Source organism: Echinops telfairi, unplaced genomic scaffold (assembly GCF_000313985.2).
Source record: "Echinops telfairi isolate 266 unplaced genomic scaffold, ASM31398v2 ScPeMD7_2;HRSCAF=8, whole genome shotgun sequence".
NCBI classification, from domain to species: domain Eukaryota; kingdom Metazoa; phylum Chordata; class Mammalia; order Afrosoricida; family Tenrecidae; genus Echinops; species Echinops telfairi.
Genome location: NW_022103898.1, coordinates 51,348,433 through 51,371,727, shown reverse-complemented (window position 1 = coordinate 51,371,727; position 23,295 = coordinate 51,348,433). Strand labels below are relative to the sequence as shown.

General features: G+C 35.4%; 1 protein-coding gene across 7 annotated transcripts in view; it reads right to left on the bottom strand.

The window, feature by feature from the left end:
* PPP1R12A (protein phosphatase 1 regulatory subunit 12A) overlaps nt 1-23,295 on the bottom strand; it is a 180,446-nt gene that overhangs the window by 22,852 nt on the left and 134,299 nt on the right. For 3 of the 7 annotated variants that reach the window (XM_045289240.1, XM_045289252.1, XM_045289245.1), the window contains exons 10-19: nt 20,749-20,865; nt 20,191-20,406; nt 19,210-19,304; nt 14,341-14,445; nt 13,124-13,291; nt 12,563-12,739; nt 7,967-8,057; nt 5,945-6,145; nt 5,616-5,784; nt 3,757-3,872 (exon numbers count right to left, since the gene is read on the bottom strand). In XM_045289240.1, the coding sequence (XP_045145175.1) occupies nt 3,757-3,872; nt 5,616-5,784; nt 5,945-6,145; nt 7,967-8,057; nt 12,563-12,739; nt 13,124-13,291; nt 14,341-14,445; nt 19,210-19,304; nt 20,191-20,406; nt 20,749-20,865 (1,455 nt within the window). The remainder of the gene's footprint in view (nt 1-3,756; nt 3,873-5,615; nt 5,785-5,944; nt 6,146-7,966; nt 8,058-12,562; nt 12,740-13,123; nt 13,292-14,340; nt 14,446-19,209; nt 19,305-20,190; nt 20,407-20,748; nt 20,866-23,295) is intronic. The other 4 variants (XM_045289250.1, XM_004700428.2, XM_045289257.1 and 1 more) reach the window with 3 other exon arrangements.

The following is a 23,295-nucleotide window of genomic DNA, read 5'->3' as shown; positions in this document are numbered from 1 at the left end:
AGCAGTTCATGGCACTTTCAGTATTCTTCTCCATCGCCACAATTCAAATGCATCAATTCTTTTTTGGTCTTCTTTATTCAACGTCCAACTTCAACATGCATATGAGGCCATGGAAAATACACCATGACGTGGGTCCGGCACCCCTTAGTCCTCAAAGTAAAATTCTTGGTTCTTTAATACTTTTTTTTTTTATATTTTGTGCAGCAAATTTACCTAATATAATGCATCTTTTGATCTGCTGTGATCTCTTGCTACTTCCATGAGCACTGATCATGGATCCATGGAAGATGAAATCTTTGATAACTTCAACCTTTTCTCCATTTAGCATGCTGTGACTTATTGGTCCAGGTGGGAGTATTTTTTGGTCTTCTTTACATTGAGTTATAATCCATGCTGAAGGCTACAATCCTCGATCATCATCAGCAAGTAATTAAAGTCATCCTCACTTTCAGCAAGTGTGAGTTATCTGCATATCATTAGTTGTTAATAAGCCTTCCTCTAATCCTAATGGCACATTTTTTCTTCAGGTATTTTAGCTTCTCTGACGATTTGCTTAGCATAGAGATTGACTAAGTATGGTGAGAGGACACAACTTTAAGGTACATTTTTCCTGATTTTAGAACACACCAAAGAGGAAAAAAACCAAGGGCTCAGGCGGGTAAAGGACTAGAAGCTCAGACTAGTACTATTCTACTAGAAGGACTTGAAATATTCAACAAGCCTGAAAGAGTTAAAGGAAAAAGAAATGGACATGTGCATTCAAGTACATCAGGCTCAAGGTCACTATTAAAAATACCATGGGTTTTACACTAGATAAACCTAGTTTCAAATACTGGTAGCTATTTTTACTGTGTGGCTTACGGAGAACTATTTTTAAACCTTCTGAACCATAGTTTCCTCATCCATAATGCAGAGATAAAACTTTACCTTACTATTCCAGGTATCACCATTTTTTGTACCTAGTAAAATGGTGGTATGTGAAATTATTAAGTGGAAAAACTTCAAGAATAGTAAAAGTGAAAATAATATTAATTCCATTTTTGAACTGATTGTGCTTATGCATTGGAATTTCATGGGAAAACACACAAATATAGTAAGAAAATGTAAAAGTACAGTAAAGCAGGGAGGCTATCTACTCATACAGGACTCTTTTTGTATGCTGAGAGATATTGGACCAAATGTGTGGCTAGGAAAGGGAAATGAGAAGTGAACTTTGATAGATGACTAGCACTCAATCCAAAGCTGGCTTCGATGAAGAGGATGGGTACTGCCAACGTGGATCTCACAATGACCTTATAAAGTTGGGAAAGTGGATGACTTCAGACAGTGCAGTTTTGAAGGAAGAATGAATCTGAATAAAACTGGGGAGAAATACCAAACTATAAATACAGCTTTGATTATGAAATTGTTAACATTTATGGATCTTATGGAGATGAGATATTTTGAATAAGAGCTGGGGTGCTAAGAGCTTTGTTGAAATGTTACTGGGCAATAAAATAAAATCAATCAGACATTACATACTTCCTTGGTGGAAAAATAAAATAATTTGAGTTATGGTCAATTAATATGGCCCTTTTAGCCATGGTTCCTTATAGGATGTATTATGGTCTTGGACTTTATATGCCTGGTCCCCATTGAGCGCGTTCTCTACTATTCTGCAGGACTGGAATAGGGGGAGACTGAGATCTGACCTTGGTGGAGGGTGTGGGCTGAGTCATATATGTCCTTTGTTTCCTTGAGGGCACCTTTAATACCCTACTAGAGTACTGGGCATGAACCAGGCAACACTCTTTGTCTCCTTGATGACATCATTGTGAATCAAGCTACACCCTTTGTTTTCCATGGACATAAAATGATGCCACTATACAGTTCCAACACACATCCTCTCTCCTGGAAAGTCAGACCTCTATTTTCTTGATTAAACATTGGTACAAGAAAGATGATGTGCTGTTAGCATTTGGTCATTTTTGGCTTCTGGTTCCAGCATTTGGCTTGCCTCAGATTTGAGACAGACCAGTACCCACTACCACGTGAAACATTTCCACAAAGTTTCATGAGTCTCTTTGTGATACTTAGTGAATCACAGAACCCATGGACACGAGAGAATATAGTCAAGGGAGGAATGAGATAAATATAGTAAAGGGAGGAATGGGATAAAATGGAGCAGAATCGCATCCTAGAAGAGTTGGACATTTGGGACATCTTTAATTTCCAACTCTTTGGAATTAACTGGTACTAGTTCTTAGAAAATAATTACTACACTCTAGATCAAACTACCAAATTACATTAAAAAGAAACAATAACAATCCAAACACATTGCCGTTCGAATCACTTCTAACTCATAACAATTCTATACAGCCAAAACTCTTCATTGGAGCAGAAAGCCTCCTCTTTCTCCCAAGGAGTGGCTAGTGGTTTTGAACTGTTGACCTTGTAGTTAGCAACCCAATGCATAATCTACTAAGCTACCAGGGCTCCTTATCAATTTATAGAACACAAACAACAAAACAGCAAGGTGTCAAACCAAATTGTAAGAATGTAATAATCCACTTACTAAAAAAATAATTACAGGGAAAATAAAATGATATGGAGAGAGAAACACTGATGAAAGGAGGCTCTAATGAAACAATCAAGCATAGCAAAGACTATCACCGAGAAGACTATGGAAGTTTTATTTTGTAAAATAGGGGTCACCATGAATTGGAACTAATTGGACAGCAATGGGTTTGGTTTTTTAGTTATTTGGATCTCGATCAAAACAAAAACCACCACCACAAAGCTGGTAATGGCATCAATGAGCCATTTGGAAATGAAACTGACTGCATATTTGGTATTAAGAATTTACTCTAAATAAATAATTTTCAAAAAGTCGTCAGAAACTTTTAAAAATAAATACTAAAATGATATACCTAGAATTTCCTCCAAAATAGGCACTATACATTACTATTGTATCAAGTCTGAGCATTTTTATATTAAAAATTAAAAGAGAAATAATGGAAAAATATTAAGAGGCTATGGAATAACACTGTGCTTGCCCTTTCATACATGGTTGAGCGCTACACTGAAACCGTGTATATTTCTTATCAACAGTGCTACTCCATCTCTCTTTTCTCTAATAGTAAAATCATGGATCAGGAAAAATAAAATTTAATAAGATTAGCTACTGTAATTTGTAAGTAAAGTACTGCTTCTATTCAGCCTCCCTTGAAATCACAATAATTCTTTTATGAAGATCTAATAGCAGTATTTGTGAAACTAGGAGTGAATATGTGGCAACTTTTGAGAATCTTTAAGATAAATATGCAATTTAGCCATATGAAATATTATTATATATGCTATGAGCTAGAGCTATTATTGCTTTTATTCCAAATTTGATCTTAACTCCTAATTTTAAGTAGTACCAAATACTTAGTTAATGATTCTTATAAAGTAAAATGTTTTTGATGTAACAATTTCACATAGAAAAAATGACAGCTTAAACCAAGTTCTTAAATTTATTTGGCCTACCACCTCATTTTCAGAAAAGAACTTATCCAGCATCCCTATGACAATTAATAACTTTTGTACTATAGCCCACAAACCAGGATATCTGCTTTTGCAGGTGCCTCCCCAACTCCTGCCCTTCGGCTACTGTGGGGGTGTGGTATACTCCACCTTGGGCAACACTGTTTAAAGATGCTGTGGCATAGTTTTTAGTACCTACTTCTAGAAACATTAAGTATATTATCAAGTAGTAATATTTTAATAGGTCCTCACATCTTGTGTCCAAAAGGAAACTCCAGTAGATCTTCTCTTCTCTCTTGGTCGTCGTCGTTCTCTGATTGACTTAGGTTTATCTTCGCCTTCTTTTTCCTCTTCTCTTTTTTCTCCTTCTGTTAAGGATTGCAATTAGCCACATAGTAGCATTGTATCATGAAAGAATTTTGCAGGGTGAATGTAAACACAATTTTAAGCCAACCTCCTTTGAGAAGTCTACTCAAAAAAAAGATCAATGTCAATTTGTCTCAGTACTCCTTCCTATACACTTGATTTAGTAAATGTTCTTTTTCGCTCATACCAAAACTTCACATACCTTCTATTAGAATAGTCTTGAGTATCAAGACAAGTAATTATCTTCACTTTCCTAGTGTCTAACACAAAAATTTTACATAACACAGTAATAATATTTGTTGAATTGAACAACCAAAAAACTGAATTTTGTGAAGATGGGGCTTCAGTTACAAATGTTTGATAATGAGAAAGTTACTATACCCCATACTAACAGTTTAAAAATGAAACAAAACGGTTAATGACAGCAGCTAAAAGGCAAAAGCTTATACCACTACTATTGGCAGTTCTGGAATAAGTGCAGTATTGATTTAATTTCTCTTAGTATCAAAGTTCAAACTCGTTTCTTCTAGAAAACTATTTCTTATATCTCATATTTAAAACAAATCTGCCTAAAAATTTTAGATTTAAGGTTTCCTTCCTGAAACAATTAAAGTTGTTAGGGTTAATATTAGATGAATATTAAGTGAGTATACTTTATTTTAAATGACTTTTAGAAAGCTACTGAATTATTAGTAAAGACACTGAGCCAAAGAAAACCCAAACTTATAGATGAGAGGGGATTATTGATTATAGAATCACTTTAGAATAGATATATAAACCTCAAATGCTTCTAGTGGCCACGCTGGTTATATAAGTAGTAATACAAGGTTGTGAAGGTACTATACCAAAGCTTGAAGAACTGCTACAAGTTGGTTCAAGCCAATTGCTGACATCATGCAATTTCAATACAGTGCTCCCAATCTTCCAACCATTCAAAAGAACCCAAGCCATTAGTCTCAACTTTTATGTGAATACCTCCGATTTTAATTAATTTTTAAAAATATCATGCATGCTTCATACAGTGGGTTAAAAAAAAATCTCAATGACAGCAAAAGAAAAGCAAGTTGGAAATTAGGAAAATCTTATTTTGAAATATTTATTCTTCATAATTATTAATAATGATGTAAGACAATAGAATAATCTTATTTAGTACACATCTCTAGTTTAAAGAACTAATTCTAATTTAACAGTGAAAACCAAAACTAAACCTACTGCTGTCAAGGTGAGATCCTACATGACAAAGCAGGACTTCTCATAGGATTGGAGATACTACATACGTTTATGGGGGCAGACAACCTTATCGTTCTCCTTAGGAGCAGCTGGTGATTTTGAACTGCTGACCTTGTGGTGAGCAGCTTAGTGCATAATTCATTACTCCATGAAGACTCCTATGATTTACACAGTAGGCAGAAACAGCTTAAAGCACTCAAAAAGTACTACACTAATAAACCTCTACTCAAAATACCAAACTACCAGTTCTTCCATATTGACTTTTTTGGAAGGTAGATGTGACTATTTTTGTGAAATCTTGTTATAATAATATATGTATCAAATCAGGGTCATATAATTTTCTATCTTTGTTTTATAATTTTTTTCATTATCAACCATCTTATTTTTCTATTTAAGTAGAGTGAGTCACAGTTCAGGTTTTCACAGTTTCTGTTGAACTATTAACTCAACTAGGCAGCACCAATTTACTAAATTATTTAACAATAATAAAGCATTTTCAATAGTTAGTTTCTTACCTCTTTCATTCTCTTTTGTTAACCCTCTGGAATAAGCTGATGTTATACCTACAAGACTATTTGGCCTGTTTATTTGACTTGAAGCATACAGTGAACTGCTCATCGTAGAAAGTGATGAAGATGGAGTAGTTGAACTTGACGTTGATAGTGGTCTGTAACGCTGACAAGTCTGTGAAATAGCAAAATGAAAACTCAGTTGAAAAACTAAAAATGGAAAACTTAAGAATCCACAAGGAAAAAGTATTTAGTATTCAAATGATGCCAAAATAATTCAGATTTCCAGTTAGAATATTTTGTAAAACATTGTCATCTTGTTGGTATATTATTACCTCATCATATGTTCTGGAGTATTTTTGTTTATATTCATCTTCCCTAGATGTTTCTGACTCTTTCTTTTCTTCTTGCTTCTCTTTATCCTGTTTTTCTTTTTCCTCTTTCTCTTTTTCTTCATTTTCTTGTTCTCTGGTTCGGGTTGAACGGCTTCTTCCTATTGTTTTTTCAGCCTCTTGAAGATCGGTCAATGTCACACCCTACGAACAAAAAGACATGTTTAATTATGAAATCCATTATAGCTTGTTTCCAAGGCATATTTTAGAAGCAGATGCATTAAAGGCCAAGTACTGACTTGCACAGTGAGAAATTTTCTACACAGCAAGTCACATTCTTTCCATGAGGTATAACATGAGCAACCACAATGATAGGTACTGCTGGGAAAGATACAAACATATAGTAAATTGTATTTGCAGTCCTAAAATGAATGATATGAGAGATGACAGAAGTATCAGATGAGTATATAAGGGAACATATACATTTTATGTATACACAAAATAATCGTTTAGGCTTACAGAAATTTCCTTAAAGAAGTAATTCTTGAGGGTTATGCCTTGAAGAAAGGAGCCCCAGTGGCACAGTGGTTAAGCACTTGCAAACCTGTTTATGTAAAGATTTATAGCCTCAAAAACTCTATGCAGTGTTCTACTTTTTCTTACAGGGCTGCTATGAGTCAGAATCGATGGCTGTAGGTTTTGTCGACTTTGAAGAACATGTTAGATTTCAAGAAATAAAGGGTACAAAGATTAAACAAAAGTACTATAGACCCTAGTAAATAGTTCACCTTTAAAGTTAAGTAATCATATCACACAGTTGAAGCTGGACTGCAGAAATTCTCAACTCTAGAAAGGAGAAGGCAGATCTGTCAGAACTCAGTCTTGGGCAGGGGAGGGCGCAAAGGAGGAGGGAAATTGGGGAGCCATCAGTAGATGCGGGAGGGATCATTAGAGCTAATTGTAACGATGTATCTACAACTCTGAACCAGTTTAACTATGTAAGTGTTTGATATGTGACTATTATATCAAGAAAACTACTACGAAAAAGGAACCCAAACTTGACATATGGTTGCCATGGGTACAGGAGGAAGAGTTGTTGCTTAGGGGGCACTGAGCTCATTTTAATGGCGGTGGAACAATTTGGAGAGGGATAACAATAATGGCTGTACAACACGAAGAGTATAATCAATGGCACTGAATTATAAATGTAGAAGTTGTTGAATTGGTCAAATGTTTTGCTGTGTATATTTTTGAAAATTGAAAAATTTCAAAATTGAAAAACAAAATTCCTGAATAACAGTGAGTACTGAGAAAAGAAAATGTGCAAATATCGATTGTGTTCAAGATAGTAAAACTCTTCTTGATATTGTTGAACTATTGAATTATATGATATGTGGATGAAATGCCAATAAAACTGTTAAAAAAAGAACTTGGTCTGAGTCACATTTTTCTCATATGTGTACATTAGATGTTGGACACAACTAGTTTTAAGAGACTTCTCTCAATTTCATGTCCACCTCCAAATATTTTCATGTTTGATATATCACCAAACATTTATGATTATGTCATTTTATTTATTTATTTATTTTTTTAAAGGATCGCCCTTGTTTTTTTAAATTTTTAAACATTTTATTAGGGGCTCATACAACTGTTATCCCAATCCATACACACATCAATTGTGTAAAGCACATTTGTACATCGTTTCTCAAAACATTTTCTCTCCACTTAAACCCCCGACAAGTACGTCATTTTAACAATAATAAATACTCTGCTATGCACTATGTTAAGAAATGGGGATATGAAAGTAAATAGCCAAAGAAACAGCTTTAATGACTTAAAGCTAATGATATGAAGAATAATAACAGTACAAGCATATTGTTATATACAACAGGTAATGAAAAAATTTCTAAAGCAAGTTTTATATTTTACTTACACTATTATAATGCTATCAATATTTTGATATGAAAAACAAAAAGGAAGGTAACTTATTTTTTAAACTTTATGTATTGTAAATATTAAATATACCTGGGTCGATCTTCTGGACTGTCTTGCTTGTCTAGATCTTGCTTTTCTTTGGGATTCAGATTCCTCATCCCTAACAGGAGTGAGGTATGACCTATAGCAATAAATAAAAACCTGTGAATGTAATGATATATGAATACGTGTGAATAAAATACACAGCATAGCACTTTTAATGGATTTTAAGAATAGGTATCTTATGAGTTAATTGTACTACTCTGAAATACAACAGTAAACGATTATAATAAAATTTAATGAGAATTATCTTAATATATATTTTTCAAGGTCTTCCTACTTTAAAAAATAATGTAATGTAATTTTAATAAGAATATACTTCAAAGGAGGAATCTACTAAAAAAAATTGAGGGATAAAGATCTTAGTTCCACTGAAATGATTTTTCAATTAGCAAAAATCATAACTTCCTAAAGTTAATGGGGATTATTTTAAATTCAGTATAATGAAAATGTTCATATATAACTTAAAACAGGAAAAAACATGCAAACTTGGTCTGTCACTTTTCTGTTATACTGTCATGGCAGATAGCAATAATTGCACCACTGCCCTCTCCCTTATGATTCCAGTTGCAATCAATTAATACATCAATTTATCACACCAGCCTAAACATGTGAAGTTACGGAAATAAAAAATTACCAGTTGAAAGGCTTTCAAAATTCATTCATTTAAATATTCCATACATCTGCACAAATTATCCTAAATAATCTAGTATATCCATTTGATATTCAGTTCCTTTTTCTTCTCCTGGTGTCCTTATCTTGAGCAGACCTCTAAGATTAATTCCCCAATATCCAGCACACTGTAACTCATACAAACCTAGAGGATCACATAAGAGAACTGCGCTGTATTTTTTCCAAGGCCACATTTTTGCCCAGAGAAGGTCTGGTGGGTTCCCACCACTGACATTTTGGTTAGACTTTAACCACTGTGCCACAGGGCTCCTAAGAATGAACACAAAACTCAAACTCGCTGCCATCGAGTCAATTCCAACTCATAGCAAGCTGGTAGGGCAGGGTAGATGTGCCCCTTTGAGTTTCCAAGGTTGTACCTCTTCTGTGGAAGTAGAAAGCATCATATTTCTAAGAAGAGGATATATAAAAACCAAAAAGCCAATCTCCCTATCACCAAGTCGATGCAGTGTCACAGCAACCCGAAAGGACAGAGTAGGATTGGTCCTGTGGGATTCCAACCCTTTCCGGAAGCAGAAACTCCTGTGGAGGAGCTGGTGGTTTTGAAATGCTGACCTTGAGGTCAGCAGCCCAATGAGTAACCACTACGCCACAAGGATTCCCTAAGAATAGCATATAGTAAAGAAAAATACATATTTTATGCTTTTTTAAATTACAAAGAATGGATTATAAAAAAGACGGCAGAATATACCAGTTAGTCCTTGTCAAACTGGATCTCTTTCTCATAACTATCCAGGGAATGTCATTTTACTCTTACTAGTTCTAAACTGTTCACTATATTCTGAACAACCAGGTATTCTTTTTATAATTAAGGTGATATTTCAATATATGCAATTATTCTAGTTTATTTCACTGAGGTGCCCTGGTAGCACTGTCAGGTAAGTGTGTGACTACTAACTGCAAGGTTGATGTTTCAAACCCATCCAATCTGCTCCAGGGGAGAAAGATGAGGCTGTCTGCTCTGGTAAAGATTTAAAAAGCTCAGAAACCCTGCATAAGGTTGCTAGAAGTCAAAATCAACTTGATGGCGGTGGGTTGTTTTTTTTCCCTCTGACATTTATTCATTGAAATGTTGACATCTAAATAAAATATTTACATTTTGGTTAATCTACAAAATTAAATCTTAAAAACTGAATAGCTACCCATTTCTCACTTATCAATTTTCCTTTCAGAGCAAAGAAAAAGAAACAAATGGGAACTGGCTGAGCCAAGGAGTGATTACACTAAATCAACAGTTCTGGGTGAATTCCTTCTACATGTAAGAAATTACTCGGAAGGTAACTGCTTTGCAGTATGAAAAGACTATGGTGAAATAAAGAATACCAAATGGCAAAAAAACTATGTTCCATAAATTTCAAGGAAACATTCTCCTTACTACCAATCAAAAATTAAAATGATTGAAAACCAGAGAAAAGCTTGTTCTTGAAAATAACAGATCAGGATCCTCTGATTATTTAAAACAGGAAAATTTGAGAATACTGTACTGTGGAATTTAATGATGTATACACAATTTTACATAATACTCGCTGGTACATATGTAAGGGGTATGTGTTAAAGTAAAAGGTATAATGTAAGGGGTACATGGTGGTGTAAATATATGGGCTAAGTTTTAGCCAAAACAAATATATTTTAGGGAAAATTATAGTCATATATTTTACAACCATTAATGAAATTTAATTAAAATTTAATTAACAGACGAACAGAAGAGGCCAACAATGTACTAAAAATCGCAAACAATTATTTCACATGGCACAAAACACAAACATTAATATCACTGCAAACATCACTGGAACAAAGAAGCAACGTCTCTCTACTAGGGACCAGAAAACCTACTGGCAGACACATTACGGTTCTCATGCTGTTGAACGTGTTCTATTCTAACAATTATCTCCAAATGTGAAGCAATTCTCAATCTTTAATATTTTTATGCCAATTTTAAAAAGTGGGTTCAACTCTCTCCAACAGGAAAAAAATAAGAAAACTGAAGGTAAGTACTATAATTAATTTGTTCTGTAACAATGGTTGATTTCAGGGTGACATTAGTTAAGAATAAATTGTCACTGAAGAATTTTTTTAAAGAAATGCTAACAGAATTTCAGAAATTAAAAATTTTATTACTAAAGAGGAAATTTTTACCTAGAGAAGATTCTGACCTTTGGAGTAAGGCAGAACATAGAATTAAAACACCAAGGGCTCCTAACCCTTCGTTATTGTAAGCAGTTCCAACCAATACCTGTACTTTCAAATCACAAAGTTCACATTATTAATTTTGAGTCTCTAATTTGCACTGGCGTTATAGAAATACCACTGCCTGTTACCATAAAAACAGAGATGAAATATAAATATGCTGATAGAAGCTAAAGATGAAGCAACAGGAAAAAAATACTTAAAATAGTAGTTTTAAGTCTCAACAAAATCAGCAGTGAAGATTTTAAGCAGTGTAACAGTAACTTGCTACTTTTCATGTCCTCTGACAAATATTTACAATAAGGCTGCTACTATTACAGGCCAGACATTTTACTAGGCACCAGTGACAAAAGATGAACAAAACTTCGTATACCAAATATATGTGGCAGAAATAAAGTTAATCTGGTTGGTAATTTACTACGTAAACCATGTATGTAGCTAATTAGAATAAGATACAAATAGCATTTGCTGAAGATTTCATCTTTTCTCAAGAGGAAAAATTAAGACTAAAACTAGGAATTATGCATAATCTCTGGTGGCTCTATGGGCTAGGGATTGGTCTGCTAACCTACCAGTTACTCTGTGGAAGAAAAATGAGGCTGATTGCTCCCCCAAATATTTGCAGTCTTTGCAGCTACACAGGGACTCCATTGCAATGGGTTTTGGTTCTATGTTTAAAGTGGCAGGAAGAAGACTGAACTGACTTTCTTGCAATCTTGAGTCTACCTTAGTTCACACATGAAGTTAACTATATTTACTATCTCTGGATCTCAATTTCCTTATCTGTAAAGCAAGGATATAATAAAAGATAATAGGTAATTTTCTTACCATGTCTAAAATTCCATACTAATAGGTAGCAGCAGGAAGACGTGAGCAATGCTCTTAGTGCATTTAAGGGCACAAAATGAACTCAAATTGTCTTTTTTTCCCCCTCAATTCAAATAATGAATACCTACAGTGTAGCAGAATTGAAACTAACTGACTGCATTCAACAAACATAAAATGAATTGCTTACATACATGCAGAGAGCTTTTCCTTAATAAAATCTTAAAAGGAAATTCTTAAAAAACACATCAACCAAAATAGTTTAATATTCATTATGTTTCTTAAAAATGGAAGTCCAAATGAGATGACGGATACAATACTTTTGATACAAACATCTAGTTTTCTGTGTTTGCCTATGTATCTTCATTACACAAAACCGTTCTGGATTAAAACCACTATCGAAAAAACTAAGTGACTAAGTATGACGACAACTATCTGGCTTACTGCCTCTAAACAAAAACACCATTCTACGAGTGGGAGGTGGTGGCAGTTAATAGATGCCTTCGAATCAACTCCAGCTTACAGTGGTCTCATGTACAGAATAGAACGGTTCTAAGGGTCTGAAGGCTGTGACCGTTCAGAAGGTGACGGCCAGCCTGGCCATCTGAGGTATCACTGGATGCGTTCAAACTGGCAACTTCTTGGTTAGTAGTTGAGTGTTCACTTGTTTGAGCCACCAGGGACTCCTCAGAGGTGGGATACGAAGTCTAAATGATGATAATCCCTGTTTACATAGCACTAAGGTGGCATAGATTATTTACTAGGTCACTAGAGAGATGGTCACCAACATTAAAGACGGGGAAAAAACAAAAAAACAACAAAAACAAAAAACCCTTTCATCACTGGGCAAGATATAGCAGCAGTACTATCAGGACCTTTACACACCTGCGTCTCTCCCTGACCTCTGATGTAGAGGAGACAGTGCCAGCAGTAGTTGTAGTCAGGGTTGTGGTAGAAGCTGCAGCATGTACAACAGTTGGAGCAACAGGAATGGTCACTGTAGTAGGAACACTGTCCTTTTCTTTTTCAGTACTATCCTCAGCCCACAAACGATTTGAGGTACTAGAGCATCATAAGCAGCAACACAAAAAAGAGAAAAAGGAAAACAGCTAAACAATGAAAGCACTTCCTAGCGGCTGAAAACATATGACTCAAGGGATGGATTTTTTTTTTTAAACAGATGGCTAGACATCTTTCAACTATGAAATAAAAAGCTCAACTAGAGCTTTCAAATGAAATTTACATGTTGAGCTTTTGCAACTGAAGTTCTTAATTCAGGAACTTAATCCCCACCCCCAGGCATGCAAAATTATCTTTTTGGTATCAAATTTTGTGACTAATTCTAACAAGGTAAATGAAAAAATCCAGAGCCCCACAATCTGAACAAAAATGCATGCACAAACATAAGCACACAGACCTGAACACAAAATGTTATCTGTGACTTACCTGCTTTGTGGGCCTGCTATGGAAGAACCTGTTGTAATCTTTGCAGTAGTGCTGTTGCTTGAAAGCAGGCTTTTTGGGAGCCCAGTTGCAGAGGTAACTGTTGGTGTTGATGTGCTGCTAGGAACGCTAGAACTAATCAAATCATCTTGTCTTCTACCAAAGGAGCAACTAAAGGAAAAAGTCATATCTATAGAGGATGTCTGTATGTATAAGCTACAGTTAATGTCTATACATTATTCAGATTCACACGGCTATGAAAAATCTAAAAAAATTAAGCTTCTAAATGCATCACCAGTTCTAACACCAAGAGTTGCATATACAACTTACTGGATTATTTTACTGCCTCCCTCTCCCCCCACAAGCAAGACTAAGATCTGATATTTCATATTTCTTAAGCGATTCCAGACCCTATGTTTAGCTGAGCCTGAAAAAAAATACTTTCGTTTAGTTTCAACCAGGGAAAGTTAGGGCTGATATTTTTGAAGGAAATAGTTTAAGCAATGAGTCAGATCCTTAAAGAGTGGCCCAGGCCAATATTACACGTCTTCATATTTTACTCTTCCTACAGTGGCATTCGTAAGAGAAAGAATTTACAGCCCCCCCCTCCCCCCAGCTTCCCGTTCTAATATATCACCAACATTTCCATGTAAGGTATTTCCATTGCTCTAAGGCAGCGGTCCTCAACCTGTGGGTCATGACCCCTTTGGGGGTCGAATGACGCCTTCACAGGGGTTGTCCGATTCATAATAGTAGCAAAATTACAGTTATGAAGTAGCAATGAAAAATGATTTTAAGGTTGGGGAGCTACCACAACATGAGGAACTATATTAAAGGGTCATGGCATTAGGAAGGTTGGGAACCACTGCTCTAAGGTACGAAGAAGCTTTCTAGTTCACCAAGTGATGACCATTATTATGCCATTAATAAATCTCAACTGTTATTGTTATATTACATAAACATTTCCATTTTCGTATGCTAGAATCTAGAAGATACTTCATACAGACCAACTCAAATTTAGTATATACTAGAAAAATATATGGAAGAATAAATTTTCACTCTTATAAAGTACATAATCTGTGCCTTTCCTTTGGTATAAGCAACAAAATATATATAATAATCAACAAATGCATATATTTGCTTATGTGCCAATACATGCAGGGTTCCTACAAATTGCTTCATCTCCTTTATTTAAAAACTATTTAAAAATGACATATTACCTTCTATGATAAGTTGTTCCTTCATTAATTGAACTATTCTTTCTGAAGTCATCATCCCATTTTCTTCTTGTGTAAGAACTGCTTGTTCGCAAACTTGAAGAGTCTCTGTAAAAACAGTATCCTTCAGATTTTGGAAGATGATATAAAAACAGGGTTAAGTGTCCAGTTACGTTTTATTTTATGTTCCAGGATCCAGCTCAGGATCAATTTTGATGCACGATTGTACAGGAGGGCTGAAAACAGTGCCTGCTTCATTGTGACTATAGTACGTATCCTGCGGGAAATATGAAAACAGACTGGGAAAGTCTGATTCATCCTGTGTGTGTCCATACATTGATAATCAAGACCAATCTGATTTTACATTTGCTCTCCCTTTTGACCCATGTTAATGTAGTTTAAGTCTTTAAAAAAGTGGAGAGATATTCTGACCAGGAATGTGAATGGCCTTGCTCATGCAGAATTCATTAGAAAGTGGATTGTTGCAGATGCAGTTAGGTTAAAATATAGCACTTTATCTTTTGAGCCCCTTTATGACACATTTTGAATCTATTGCAGTTTTTAATATTCCTCTTCCACTCAGCTTTATCTTTTTAAATTTGTTATATTGTTTACCAATGATGTGTCATTGGTAAAAATTGTCTCCCAGTCTGTGGGCTCTCATTTCATTCTCCTGATAAAGTCTTGTGATGTGCATAAGTGATGTCATTTCCGCAAGTTCAAATCGTCTATCTTGTTTTTGCTGAACATGCCTCCTCCAGTAGTCTATGCATGCCTGCAATCAGGTTGTTCTGGGTGTATAATGTCACTATGGGCTGCACCCACCAAACAGTTCTATCTTGAAAGAAATACGACCAGATTTTGTTCCTTAGAGGGAAAGGTGGCAATGCTTGTCTTACATATTTTGGATATATTGTTATGTGCCATGAGAAATGAATAAACACTATGCCATTTCTTTCAAAAAAAAAAAAAACAGGGTTCAGAAAGTTGTATAGTGAAGATGAGAGGAAGCAAGGGAAAACAATAACTATTCTAAGGCCCTACCCTGAAAACAAAATCCTAATTAGAATTTTACCGATGTATTACTTGTGGTCAAAAAATAATAGATAATTTAAATGTCCACAGCAGGGAGAGGTTGTTACTTTAGCCTCAGCAGGCCTATTCTATGGAATACAGTGTATTTGAAAATAGGTATAAAAGAAATAGTACCTATTGAAAATATTTGCTAGCATTGGGCCCTTATGATAGTAAGAAAAAAAAGACACTACATTAGGTATTATCATATGATTACAATTATAATTAAAAATAGCTCATTATGTGCAGAAGAAATCAGAAAAACAAACAAACAAACAAAAACTAAAATGCTGACAGTGAGCAAGTGAGACCACGTAAGGATTTTCTTCTTTAGTCTCACCACTCAGTCATGGCCATAATGCATTCTTTGCTGTTCTACGAACATAGCAAGCTGGCTTCTAATTGGGACCATTCAATTGAAGCTGTCTGCTGGTGACAACATTTCTCGCTCTCTTCCTCCATTCCATATACCCCAATTAGAATATAAGTGTCATGGGAATAGAGTCTTTGAATTGTTCACAATGGTATCTATCTGCGCAGCTCCTATCAGTAAATGGTCAATAAGTACCTTTTTATGAATGAATGAAAACAAGTTTAAGAGGATGATGAAGACATTAAGCAGCAGCATTATTCACTGGAAGAAAACAAATTCATGCAATCCAGAGTGACGTGTGGAACTTTTCAATCAGTACTCATAAAAATTAATTACAGACACCAGTACAATTTTAGGACTTAAAGTTCATCCCTCTATTTTAGTACTTGTTATATTATTTTCGTATAGACCTCCAACATTAGATAGTGAACAGGATGAGGACACAGAGGGTGTTATTCACTCTTATTTCCTCAAGGTCTAGAAAACACTCAAGAGATTTATTTACAAGACCACCAAATCATTACTATGGATACTAGAAAGTACATCTATTGAAATGGTAGGCAAAGGAAATCTCTAGTTGGCAGAACACTAAATGACTGAGCTTTATCCAATTATAGATATATATAACACTACAAGTTTCTGCCAAAAAATAAAGCTCCTATATCTCACTTTCTTCATACATGTAATATGTATGTTGCATTTGTGAGTGATTCTAATTCTTCCAGGCATAAAGGCCATCTGAAGCACTTAAGAAATTAGATTCTTTAAATGAAAATGAACATAAAGGCATGAAATAAACATTTCCTTTATCAACAGTAGCTTTTCATTCTGAAATAATCAAAGGACTTAAGAACACAAAGGTACTTTGCTCATATATTCAAAAGTAAGCAACAAATTATTCATAGGTTACTGAATGAAATGCTTAATAAACTCTGAGGAAATTTATTTAGAACTCATTCTAGTTTTATGAAATCAGGCTAGAATTTGGAATAATTAAAACAATGGAACTGCACTCCGTTGGCACTTAGGTGAGCATTTATAGCCTGGCTTGCAAAATGACCAACTGATTATAAGCTTAAGAAGGGGAGTATTAAGGAGTTCAAGAGGGAAGAAAGTGGTTTGAAACTGATTGTAGTAGCAATTGTACAATACTGCTAGATGTGTTTGAACTATAGAGTGGTAAGCACCCAATAAAATGTTTTGGAAAAAAAGAAGTTTTCAAAGATAAAATACTTTTGAGTTGAAAAGAACCTTAGAGATATCTGCTCAGTGGTGTTATCTACTTTTCTGCCAGCTTCTTAAACTAAAATATGGTTTCATGTTTAATAGAGTTTTGGGTCCTTGATGGTGCTGTGGAATAAGAGTTGGGCTGCTAAGATTCACACCTACCAGCTGCTCCAGAGGAGAAACATAAGGCTGTGTGTTCCTGTAAAAATTTAGTCTTAAAATTCTGACATAAGATCCCTACTGATTCTGTAATCATAATTAGATGCCACTGGGTGTGGGGGATATAAGAAGCTATAAAAGTTGGTAGGGGAGATAATCAATGAAACTCTACATCCAGTTGTCTTAAATTAAGCCATGTATTTGAGTAAAACCCAATCCTAGGTTCAAAGCTCTCACATGCGGGCTAAACACAGGAGCTCATGCACATTATTCTGGCATTCTACAGTGAATGACAATGAAGCAATTCATCCAGTTTTCTGTTTTGGAAGTATGGATGCTAAATGTATATGGTAAGTGTGTTAACTCCAGTTTATGATGAACAGTATTGATCCATTGTTTGGTTCACAGTTTTATACATTTCCAGAGCTCTATACTCTGTCTATGGCAGATGTCCATTAACTTACTTAATGCATCAATGGTTTAGTAAGGTTTAGTGTTTCAAACAAACTGTGCTCTATATGCTATAAACAAACTTTTCCTCCATCTATGCTTTAAAAGTAAACAGACATTTCACTGCCTCCATCAAGTTTTCTGTGAACCAATATTCTCCTGGTTATTCTTCTAGATTCCAATTTACTGAGTGTCTATGATGGTCCAGGTACTGTACTAAGCTAGATCTACAGGTAAAACTGTCAGAAATCTGTAAAAATAAAAACACAATACAGATAATCATTAAATTTGAGGGTGAGCAAGTAGAGAATATCAGAAATACTTGAGCTCAAATCTTGGCTATTCTACTTTCAAGCACATTGTTGACCTTAGGAAAATGACTTAATCTGTCCTAATTTTCTCCTCTGTGAAATGATTTAATAGCAGTCCTAACAGGATTAAGGTGAAAATGAAATATTTTATTCTGTAAAAGCACTCATTAAAAAGTTTTGCACATGCGAAGAAAGCTGATGGTGCCCGGCTATCAAAAGATATAGCACCTGGGGTCTTAAAGGCTTGCAGGTAAACAAGCGGCCATCTAGCTCAGAAGGAACGAAGCTCACATGGAAGAAGCACACCAACCTGTGTGATCACGAGGGGTCAAAGGGATCAGGTATCATCAGAACAAAAAATCATTATCATCATGAATGAGGGTGGGAGTGCAGAGTGGAGACCCAAAGCCCATTTGTAGGCCACTGGAGATCCCCTTATGGAAGGGTCTCGGGGAGGAGACGAGCTAGTCAGGGTGTGATGTAGCAATGATGAAACATACAACTTTCCTCTGGTTCCTAAATGCTTCCTCCCTCCCCACTATCATGATCCGAATTCTACCTTGCAAGTCTGGCTAGACCAGATGATGTACACTGGTACAGATAGGAACTGGAAACACAGGGAATCCAGGGTGGATGATCCCTTCAGGACCAGTGGTGTGAGTGGTGATACTGGGAGGGTGGGTTGGAAAGGGGGAACCGATTACAAGAATCTGCATATAACCTCCTCCCTGGGGGACGGACAACAGAAAAGTGGGTGAAGGGAGACGTCGGACAGTGCAAGATATGACAAAATAATAATTTGTTAATTATCAAGGGTTCATGAGGGAGGGGGGAGCGGGGCAGGAGGGGAGGGGAAAAAATGAGGAGCTGATGCCAGGGGGTTGGGTGGAGAGCAAATATTTTGAGAATGATGAGGGCAATGAATGTACTTTACACAAATGTGCTTTACACAATTGATGTATGTATGGATTGTGTTAAGAGTTGTATGAGCCCCTAATAAAATGATTAAAAAAAACTCAAACAAACAAAAAGTTTTGCACATAATGCTACGCACATGTTTGCTATATCACTATGATAGTCTAAGTAACTGCTTTTTTCTATAGGGTGGCATTTCTGCTCTCTGTATCCAAGTGTTTCAACATATACAACAGGAAAACCTTTTAGAAGTTAAAGCTCTACCTTGAGTTTACAGATTGTAAATATAACTTGTAGATAGTAAGTCACTGTCTTTTTCATTTACTGAACAGGCTAAAGGGAGAGCCACTTGAAGTCACTCACCTGTTTTCTTTCTCTTCAATGTCAGATGTACTGGCTAGTCGTCTTGGTATTGTGGGTGCAACATATGCAAGCCTGGTTCCTTTATTGTCTTTCTCCTGAACAAAAGGGAAAAACAAAAAAAATGTGAAGCAAAGGCTATTCAGCAATATAGAACAGAGTCGTTAGTTGCCAGTGTTATTTCTAGAGTTACCAAACAATTGGACAATACATTTATGAAATTCAAAATATACTAAAATTATCTTAAAATATAAAAATATATCAAAATTATATTAAAAGCAAAATTATGAGAAATTATATCTGTAAATTTCTGCTATAGGGAAATAAAGGAAATAAAAGAAAAAATGGAAAAACCAAACAATGCAGTAGAAAAGAAATATTCCAAATATATAACTCTGATGAATTATCATACATATTATCATACATACAAATTATCATATATGTGATGTGATATTAACACTGCTTCTCAAAATATAGTTACTAAAATGACACATTAAGACAAAGTCACTTGCGGTGTGCGAGAGGAACCAAAAAATAAGCAGGTGAAGAAAATTTTCAGATACTGGATAAACGCAACCTGTAAGTATAAGGGGGATTCAAAAAGTGCCTGGAAAAATTTCATTTTCCCATTGACTTTTTGAACACTGCTTGTATAGTCACACGCTAGAACAACTGCATTCCTGAACTACTAAAAACTACTGAAGCACATTAAGCTTGCTCGTTAGTCCATTCTATTGTAACTTCTCAAGTAAGAGAAATTCCTTTAATTGATCAGATTTGCATAGTTTGTTTTGAGGGAATACATGAAATCTTCCCAGCACTTACAGTAGATATATTTGTATTATGTTGTAATTTATAAAATCAGGTTAGTGAAGTTTATATCTAGATCTAACGAGGCCTAGAAGAACACCTATACTCGATTTACAGTCCGAGAAAACAATTGTTTTAGAATTATGCCAGAGATTAGATTGTGAAATAGATGACCTTTTCTTTGTTATCCAAAGATGAGGAGAGTCTGGGGCTTGAAGCAGAGCGCATAACACCAGCAGTGTCTTTTTCTTTCTGAGCTTCTTTAGAGGCTGTGATTTCAGCAAGTGCACCATAGCTGCCAGTCTTTCTAAGTCCTGACCGCCAAGAGGCAGGAGACTCATCTTTCCTTTCTTCTTCTTTGGGAGAAACTTTAGCAGTCGAGGTTGGAAACTGTATTTTATATTTTGTAAAAAAAGATGAATCAGTCCTTAAGTTGGGAAATGAGACATTTACAGAAAATGTCTAAAATTGTAGTTAGTTATGTCCAAAGACTCTCACTAAGTAGGTTAATGTCTTAGTAAACACGTAAAGACCTAAAGCTGGAAAAGGAAGGCACTATCTTTCCAGAAGTTAGATTTAAGAGAACACACTCCACTCTTATCACAAAGAACACTCATGATGCAAATAAAGCAGAAATGCACACACCAATAGGACTTAAAACCATGCGTCTCTGGAACATTTATATTAAACTTGTTACATTAATAAAAATCCTTACACATAAAAATGCCTCACCATAGATTTTTCACCCTTATTGGGCACAAGAACAATGCCAGTTTTGCGCAAGCCCTGCCTCCATGATGCAGGATCTACTGATTCCACGACAGGCATGATAGGAGCAATGAAATCATACTAAAGCCAATTGAAATGAGACAGGTAAAGAGATAAAGATTGGAAGTATGAACATAGGAAAGTTAAGAAAGAAAATAATTGCGCTTTAAAACGAATTTTATAATAAATTGAATCCAAATAATTAATTGATCCAATCTTTAAAAGTCCTGGGAACAGGTTATGTTTAAACATGATAACCTGAAAGAATCTAATAAACTTCTGTTGTTAACGGCACTTAGAACAAAAGTATTACAGTGTGGGGGGAACAAACTAATGCACAGGAATTTTGTTTTTATATGTTAAATATACAACTTGGCTAAATATTCCAAAATAGAATAAAAACAAACATTTCTAATTACAGGAATTTAATGATATTATAGTCGAAGTTTATTCTTGGACTTTTCTAATAAACATAAGTTCAAGCATCTCTACTAAAAGCTATTTTTACATACAAGTATTTACTCTAAAAGCTTTCCAACAGTCCTAAAGTTTTCAGTTTAAATATTCAGAAGCAGTTAATTAGGGGGCTTCAAAAAATTTGTGGAAAATTTTATTATCTTTTAATTCCATTTTCTATGAATGTCTTAAAGTTCCTTCATATAGGTGGGTGATTAAAGCAATTAAGTAGCAGCTACAAGAATAAAGGTTTGATCCTTTAAAAATAAAAAAGTCTTCATATTTATTGTTCCAGGGTCCCCAAACCAAACCACAAGGTGCTGTGGGGTATTTTGGGAGAGGAGCACAGTGACATCTGTTGGGCATTGCATAAATTGCTATTAGTTGTCTGCCCGGATTGCAAAGTGGGTTAAGCGTTGGGCTGCTAACCACCTGGTCAGCAATTTGAAAGTACCAGCTGCTTCTTGGGAAAAAGGTGAGGTTTTCTACTCCTGTGTACTGTACAGTTACAGTCTCAAAAACAACCCGTCAGGGCAGTTCTACCCTGTCCTATATTGTTGCTATGAGCTAGCACCAACTAGATGGCAGTGAGTTTTTGGCTAACTGCAAGGCAGCTTTGAGAAGTTGTGGGATAATTCTATTAACTTTCAATTCGATTTCCCCCACTCAACTAAGCTGCAACAGCCCAAAAGCTGCCTTAGTTAACACATAAAAGAGTGAATGTGCCCGTGTTGCAATAAAATTTTTATTTAGGAACACTGGGATGGAGTTATGGCACAAAATAATCTTTTGAAATTTTCCCACTTGAAAAATTTAAAACCACTTGTAACTTGCAGGTTATAAAAAAAAAACCAAACAGGTAGCGAGCTGGGTTTAGCCCACAGCCCAAGTTTGCCAATTATTGCTCTAGAAAACTCAAATTTACCTTGTCCACCCCCCAAATCTTTTCCTTCATGATAAAATAGCCCAGATAGCAGGTAACACTTACCAAGTGTTATAAGAATTAACATTTAACATGTCAAGCATTAGATCAAGTCACACAGATGAACTCCTTTAATTCTTACAACTACACAAGAAATATTATTGTTATTTGAGATGTAATGTTGAGAAAAATGAAGCAAGGACATCACTTAGAAAGAGATAATTGTTACAGGTAATGGCTGATAACGTTGACTTTGCCATACATGTTATCTGGATTTAAGTAGTGTGTTTAAAAGCACCTTTCAATTTTCCTTGGTGTGAAAATGAACCTTACAAGAATAGTTAATTATACCTTCTGCCTGAAACTCTTTTCTCTTTTGGCTGTTACAAGAGGGTAATATCTTGGCTTTCCCACTCTTTGGATGATCCCTTCATGACCTCTTTTCTGCTGCCCAGAAGAATTCTTTACTCGGGGCTCCATACAATCTTCACCTTTCTTCTCTTGTGATGAGTCCAGTCTTCTCGCTACTCTCTCTGGCTAAATACTCTTTTCATTCAGCTTATTCTTAAATTTGTTATTCTCTGGCCCAGTCTGATTCCTAAATTCCTAGTCCAGAATTTTGGAACCTGTAATTCAACATGTATAAAATCAAGCATTTTCACTTCCAATTTCATCAATTTCCTATTTCTGTAAGTGGCACCAAGAGTTTCTCTAGTACTCTATGTCTGGAACATCACGTCCATGTTGACTTTTTGGGTTATCTTCTTATATCCATAAATTAGATGCCAAGTCCCTTAGCCATTTCCTTATCTTCATAACCCCACTACCACTTCCCTAGTTTACACTACCATAACCCATGTTTGGGGCAACTTCAATGGTTTTCTAATAAACCTTCACTCAATCAGCCACTCACGTCGAACACACATGTACATTATTGCTATAAAATAATTAAAGAATAATTCTCTCATGGCCTAGTTAAAATAACTTCTATGAGAAAGCTGATGGTGCCCAGCTATCAAAAGGAATAATATCTGAGGTCTTAAAGGCTTAAAGATAAACAAGCGGCCATCTAGCTCAGAAACAACAAAGCCCACATGGAAGAAGCACACCAGTCTGTGTGATCACGAGGTATC